The 7,500-nt window shown below is 46.4% G+C and overlaps 1 protein-coding gene across 1 annotated transcript in view; it reads left to right on the top strand.

Moving 5' to 3' along the window:
• The window catches only part of LOC125034969, a 37,664-nt gene extending 31,250 nt beyond the window's left edge, over positions 1-6,414 (top strand). Inside the window, exons 24-25 of the mRNA XM_047627016.1 lie at positions 336-511; positions 714-6,414. Coding sequence (XP_047482972.1) covers positions 336-511; positions 714-3,482 — 2,945 coding nt within the window. The 3' untranslated portion in view covers positions 3,483-6,414. The remainder of the gene's footprint in view (positions 1-335; positions 512-713) is intronic.
• The last annotated feature ends 1,086 nt before the right edge of the window (positions 6,415-7,500 follow it).

Genomic DNA, 7,500 nt, shown 5'->3' on the forward strand with positions numbered 1-7,500 from the left:
TCTCTCTCTCTCTCTCTCTCTCTCTCTCTCTCTCTCTCTCTCTCTCTCTCTCTCTCTCTCTCTCTCCTCCTCCCTCCCTCCCTCCCTCCTCCCTCCCTCCCTCTCTCTCTCTCTCTCTCTCTCTCTCTCTCTCTCTCTCTCTCTCTCTCTCTCTCTCTCTCTCTCTCTCTCTCTCTCTCTCTCCCCCCCCCCCCCCCCCCAATCTCCCTGTTATCTCCATCTCCTCTTTCCTCGCCCAACCTTCTCCTCCCTGTACCCCTTCCCCGCCCCAGCTACCCCATTCTTCCCAAATTCTGCCCTCCATCTGCCCTCCTAACCGCCCCTTCCTCCCGCAGAGGGCAGCGGTCACGAGGACAACGGCGCCTTCATAGTGGAGGACTCCCCCCGTCGTGGCTCGGCCCCGGCTGCCTCCACCCTCGACGAGTCCCCCTCCAGCAGGTCGGAACAGCTGATCCAGAAGTACCGGCACTCAGTGGACGTGTCGGCTGATATTCTCCGCTCTATCGAGGAGGTGGGTGATGCGCTGTGTTTTTTAAAGGGAGGGATTATTTGTTTATCTACCTGGGATGCGTTATTTTGTGGTGGTTGAAATGTATAGGTATTTTTTTGGATTGGATAATGGGTGTGTGAGTTTTAGGTAGATAAAAAAAGGTAAGAGTAAACATTATTTTACCATATACTTCAGTACATTCCTGATTTTCGTGTCCTCGCAGGCCGAGTCATCCCCCGAGCGAGGGAATGAGTCCGGGCGGCGCGAGAAGCGGATTTACCAGCGCACCATGACGCCCTCCAGCCTCCGCTCAGCTCTCCAGCAGCGCCTCAAGGATAACCTTCAGTCGGCTCATCTGGTGGGCACCATACGCTCTCTGGGCGACGATGCAATAGAGAAGCCAGAGGAAGAGGAAGATGAGGAGGACGAGAAGAAAAGAGAGGAGAATGAAGGGGAAGAAGAGGAAGATGCTCGAGGCGAGGACCAGAAGCTGCTCCCGCCGTCCATCCCGAAGCACCTCCGGAGACCTTCCCGTGACGAAAACAAGCTCGACAAGATCGACATCGACTCGGAGAACATCGAGACGCCACCGGTGACCAGGAGAGCCTTCAGCATGCGCAGCTTCAGGTCGCCGTCGGACTCACGCTGGCTCAGTTCAAAGAAGGAGGAGGAGACCGAGGACTTCGATAGCCGCAGAGCCGGTCGAAGGTTCCGCAGCCTGACCAGCGAGGACCGGCGAGCCCTTGTGGGGGAGAAGAAGGGTGCAGGAGACGCGGAGGCGGGACGGAATCGCACGAGGACTGGAGTCGACAGCTCGGAGAACGAAGGCGCGGGCAGCGAGATCGAGGAGCGCGGTTCTGCCAGGAGAACTCAGCGCTTCAAACGCTTGGCTGATCTGGCCAAGGACGGAGACAGCGAGACGGAGCAGATGCTGGCCAAGCAGAAAGAACGATCGATGTCGATAGATGACGACGGCCTTGGAGACGGCCACTTCGAGCGCTTCTCCTCCGTCCGCAAAACGCTGAGGCACAAGAAAATGCAAGACAGGCCCGAGTCCAGACTCAGCGAAGATAACGCTGAGGCTGAGGCTCGGCGCGAAGGAGAGGGCTCGAGGGCGGGCTCCGTGGGGAGGAAGTCGCATTCAACCTCCCCGGAGCGCCTCGCACCTCAGGAACAGGAGGCGAGCGTAGAGAAGATCCATACCAAAGTCCAGCAGGCCGAGACCTCAGAGGTCCCGCAGGAGAGTTACGAGGACAAGGATTCGCGTCTCAAACGGTGGCAGCGAATCAAGGAAACCAAGACAGATGAGGATCCTTCGCGAGGAAAATCCAAAGATACAGACTCTTGGAAGGACAGAATAACTCGCCGCTTCCGCTCCAATGTGGACAAGTACGACGTTCAACGAGCGATGGAGGAAAGAGGCAGGGGCACCAAGGGAGACATCAAGCCACCGGCGTCAGAGCGGTTGCATCGGAAGAACCAGGACAGCGTGGCCAAGGGCTTGGAAACGCGAGGGTCATTTAGGGTCACCAGCAGTGCCAGCGATTCTTCTCGCAGGGACAGACGGGACCGCACTCGCAGTGCCATCGACCCAAGCCACGTCCGTCAGGCGCTTGACAAAGAGAAGGAGAAGGATAAGAAGCGATCCGTCTTCGGGGACTCCTCCCGCGGCGTGAGTAGGCTGTTCTCTAAGCTGGACGCGAAGGAGCCAACGGGGCTGAGGCGGGGCGAGACGCGGACGAGGTCGCTCATGGACCCCCACTCCAAGACCAGACTGCGCGGCAGCACCACCAAGGAGGTTGACGAAGGCTTCGAAGACACGGGAAGCATCAAGTCAGAAACCACGAGTCAGGGAGCATCGTCCACAGGCGACGTGCCGGATGGGTCCATTGAGAAGGGGCCAACGACGCCCTCATCACTGAGAAGAAACCGCAATGGGCTGCGCATTGATAGCCTTCGGGGGCGGCAGGAAAGCAGCCTAGGAGCTTCCAAAAGAGCGGAGAACTCGGGCTCACGGAGTAGCCTGCGTTCTTCTCGCTCGTCCCTCACCTCGGCTGCCTCCGTGAATACGGTACGGCCGGCCAGACCACCTTCAAAGTCCCCGAGTACGACCAGCATGATCAGCAACAAGTCAGACTCGAGCAGTAGGAAGGGTAAGATGACTGACTACACCTCAGCCCTTAAGAGCCTGACCCTGAAGAGCCTACGGATGGGCCGCGGAGGCGGAGACGACTACGAAGGAACGCAGAGCTCGCCTTGCAGCCCGAAGGGGGAGAACGCGCAGCCGAGCTTCCCCGACGACCGAACTCGCTCCTCGGGATCCCTGCACAGCTCCGGGGGCATCACGCCCACGCGCTCGCTCTCCCGGGCTGACTCCACGCGATCGACGGGATCTCTCAGCAAGCAGTCGAGCGAGGGCTCCTTGAGACGGGGAACAGCCAGCGTCACCAAGGCTGCGGCGCCCTCAGCTAACAGCAGCGCCAGAGTTAAGCGCCCGCTCGCGCCTGCGCAAGTCCGCTCGCTCACCTCCGCCGAGTCACGCCACCGGAACATCAGCGGCTCCAACACCTCCCTGCGCAGGTCACCGGGCTCGACGCCCACGTCTTCCGTCAAGGTGAAGCGGGGCGACTCGGGCAGCTCCAAGGAGAACCTCTCCCGCTCGAACTCCGGCAACAGCCGCGTTGGAGGGACCTCTCGCACGACGGCACGCTCATCCACTGCCTCGAGCTCCAAGCCCCTCGCCGAACGCTCGGCCAGCTTCCGCTCTTCGCCGCCGAAGCCTGAGGGAACGCAGAGCCTCCGGAGGCCCGTCGGGACGCCTGCAAGCAAACCAGCGTCCGCGAGAAAGGGTGGGAACCTCCCAGCCTTCATGCGGCCGACGACGTCCTCCTCGTCGAAGGTGAGCGCCGGAGACGCCCCCGCGCCCGTCAAGAAGGTCAAGGTCGTGTCGCGCAACCTGTCCCTGTCGTCGCCGCGCACGATGGTTAAGTGAGGCGCTGCGCCCCGTAGTCCGTTTAGCTTGGTAGTCTCCATTGTTCTTGCGAGCACCTGAAGCCCGTGACCGAGATTTTCGTACATGCACAACACACACACACACACACACACACACACACACACACACACACACACACACACACACACACACACACACACACACACACACACACACACACACACACACGTGTATTATATTTGTTACATATACCTAAATGTGTGTGTGTGTGTGTGTGTGTGTGTGTGTGTGTGTGTGTGTGTGTGTGTGTGTGTGTGTGTGTGTGTGTGTGTGTGTGTTTCGCTTGAGAATCAATTTGCATGTACCGTCTTATGAATGTCTGTTATAGGCAAGGTGTTAGGTGTCGTAACCTTCTCTGTGTTCGTCCCTTACTCTGTAGTGCCATGGACCTGTGAACCCTTGTGCCATGTTCGTCTTAGAGAGAAACAAATGTTGGGCTACAAAAATTTGTGACCGTTGTAAAGCAGATGCAGTTTGGGCGCTAACTGACCACTGTATCTTCATCGCCTTATTCGTAAATGGTTATTTGGACAGTATTCAGGCCCACAGTTGTTTTATATCTTCTTTTCTTTTAATAGGTAGATATTAGACAAGTAGAATATTTTCTAGATATTTCCTGATAATTAAGGCCCAAAAAACGGGTGATCAGCGCCGACGATTGCGCATGATAGATTGTCTTTTGTTTGTCATGTGTTCCAGTTTCATTTTTCTTAACTTTTAGTGCCTTGATTTAAGATCTGATTTCAATTAGAAAATCGATACATACCAAAACTTTTTTTTCTAACAACACGTAACCAATATTACCCCGAGTGTCTAAGCTACATTCTTTGATGAGTATTCATATAAAATAACGAATAGTGATCGTATTTAAAAGCAACACACAGAATATTCAAAGTGCAAATGCTTTTTTTTTATATATTAATATATCAAAAAAACAAAAGTGAAATCACATTATCACTGTAGCTAATATTAAGTTTGCTAGTTGTAAAGCGTGGCTTGTACAGTCACACATTTTCGTCTGTGATTATTTTCCCCGTGAGACGAGAGGCGTGTGTGGTCTCCTACCACTGGTTCAGACGTACTTAATATATATTGTAAAAAACATGACATAGATCTTGTATTTACAGTAATTTGAAGTGTTGAGACTACACCTAGAATATGTACATAAGGACAATGCGTTAGTGAACTGGCCTCAATATTTTTTGCATTCGTAAAATAACACAAAATCGAGAACGCTAATGTGACAGATACTGAGACCAGTAGCATTAATGTCACCAGCTTTGTTCTTTTTACCAAATGATGAACATAACAATTGGTTGTGTGATGTTTTACGAGTGCTATGCCTTGTCCAAATTAATGTATAGTATAATGTTAATTTATTGGATTAACGGCTTGCTTTCTAGTTTACGCCTGTACTACCCTGAGATAACTGCTGCTGTAACTATTGGAAGCCAAGTTATTCATAGGCGCTGTTGTAACTTGGTCAAAACATGCTAGCACATCTATGTATATGTATAAATATACTATATATATGTATATATATATATATATATATATATATATATATAAAGCATTTATTTCTTTAAATGTTTAAGCATAGATCTTCTTAAGTTTTATTATTTGTGATTTATCTGATTTAACATAAGCTAACTTTTAATACTACACACGATTTTGTAAATATAAAACCTGTATCAGGAATCCTGTTTAGAGATTGGTTGTCTAAGAATGTGTATGTGGCTGTGCCAAGATATAGATATATAGAGAGATTATTGAATAGGAACAATATATTTTAAACGTGGAAAACTAAGATACAATTTACCTTAACGTTAATGGTGTTTTACATTTACACACACACACACACACACACACACACACACACACACACACACACACACACACACACACACACACACACACACACACACACACACACACACACACACACACACACACACACACACACACCATATATATATCTCCCTGTTATAAAAAGGTGCTTCCGATTTTATATATTCAACAATCGAAGAGGCCAGGCATGTCTATATGTAAAGATGAAGTTTTTTAAGAATGAGTAAGGTTGTAACATCAATATATATATATATATATATATATATATATATATATTATACACAAATTTATGAGAGGGTTGCAGAGCTCCTCTTATCTGTTGTGAAGAACACAACACGTGAACACTCGTCTGGTCGCTTCTTCCACACTTCTTCTGTCTACATTTATCATTTTTATTATCACTAGTTAGTTCCTTCTCCTATGCCTTTTATTCATCGTCATTTCCTATGCGTCCAGGCCTATTTCCATTCTGTATTTCTGCTCAAAAGCCTTAAGCCAAGGCAGTTGCGAGTTACACCTTTTGGGAAAAGTAATAAATTTGGCATTAAGATTCCGAGGCAGCACAGACAGAGCCTTTCCCCGTTTTCTTCAGAGTGTATGATATCAGTGTCATAGTTTCACAACATAAGCAGGCGATGTGTTTGTTTTGCCCTTCAATTTATTCTCGATTTTTCAATGTTTGGAATTTCCGTGTTGAATTTTTCGTCATGTTCAACTCATTATGGATATCCCTATTTTTTCTCGCTATAACTTTGATGATCAAATTTATTTTCTTATAGTTGTGACTTTGGACTGATTGTTGTCACTGTGACTAGGGAATCAAACCCCTTCTTGTAAAGATATTCTATCGTATATAGGATTGACGCTTTTTTTTTTTTATTATACTTCAGTCTTTTTCATCATTAAGAATCCTTTATAGTCAGACTTAACACATGTATGTATTTATTTTGCTAAACACTAATCTTATTTATTTTTAAGTGATTAACTTTTGACTTTTTAATATATCGAAATTTATGATAACTGTATAAAATTTTTAGAACATAATAAATATTATTATGAAATATATCTTGGTTTCATTATTAATCCATCACAATGCAGGGGAAAAATGAAAATCAATCTCTGTTATGTGAAACAAATTTAACTGTTATTTATGTTCTATAATATAAACACTAAGTAAAAGCTACACGCACCTACAGTAAGGCAAAGAAATCTAGCATGATATAAGTAATAAATTTCTTTACTTATTTTATCAAGGCAATTCGCATATATCATAATACTTGATATATGCGCCTTTGTAGATAACAAATTAATGTCTCTATTAAGCTATCAACTTTTGGAAATATACCGACTGCAAGAGAGGATGCTTTAGTGTATGTGACTAAAAAAGAAAAGAAAAGAAAAATATCAGTCGTGACTATCCTTAAAGATACGCATAAACCTAAGATTGTTTTCGTTAATATGTAGAAAGATTTCGGATACTGGAAAGTCTTTCTAATAAGATACAGATAACTGATACACAAAAATCACATTTACAACAGAGAATGACATGAGGATTGTCAATATATGAAAATAATTGTCCTGTCTTACATGATAGTAATGATATTACTGAATGTTATTGAATTAATGACGACTTTGTTTCCCTTCGATGCTGTGACCATCTATTACCCTGGGAAATGTAACCTTAAGAGGTAGCCATTTCCGAAGAGAATGTGCTATTCACAATAATATCGTTATATTGCATTTAGCATGCTAAAGATACCAAACTGACCGTTAGGAATATAGTACGGAAATGTAGGAATTAGGAGTGTAAAAAGGTTGTTGATTTAATGGCTGAAAGAATGATTCAGTGTGATAAAATTAGTTGTTTACGATATCTTAGGGGGAATGTAACAGAGGATCCTCATAAGTAAGTCTAACCAACAAGCAAGACGTTTCTTGAAAAAAAATAATAGATAAGAAAGTTGTAAGATATCCAAAACAAAAAAAATAATAAGCATTTTGTAAAGAAACGAAACAAGCGACAGTCAAAATGTCGGTTCCTAAGAGAGGGCTTATAAAAATCGGTCTTTGAAGGCAGGGATCTTCTTAAATGCGTAAAAATCCGTAAGGCTGTTGAAATTTCAGGGAGACTTGGCAAGTTTGCTCTCAC

The sequence above is a fragment of the Penaeus chinensis genome, chromosome 19, assembly GCF_019202785.1.
Source record: "Penaeus chinensis breed Huanghai No. 1 chromosome 19, ASM1920278v2, whole genome shotgun sequence".
NCBI lineage: Eukaryota > Metazoa > Arthropoda > Malacostraca > Decapoda > Penaeidae > Penaeus > Penaeus chinensis.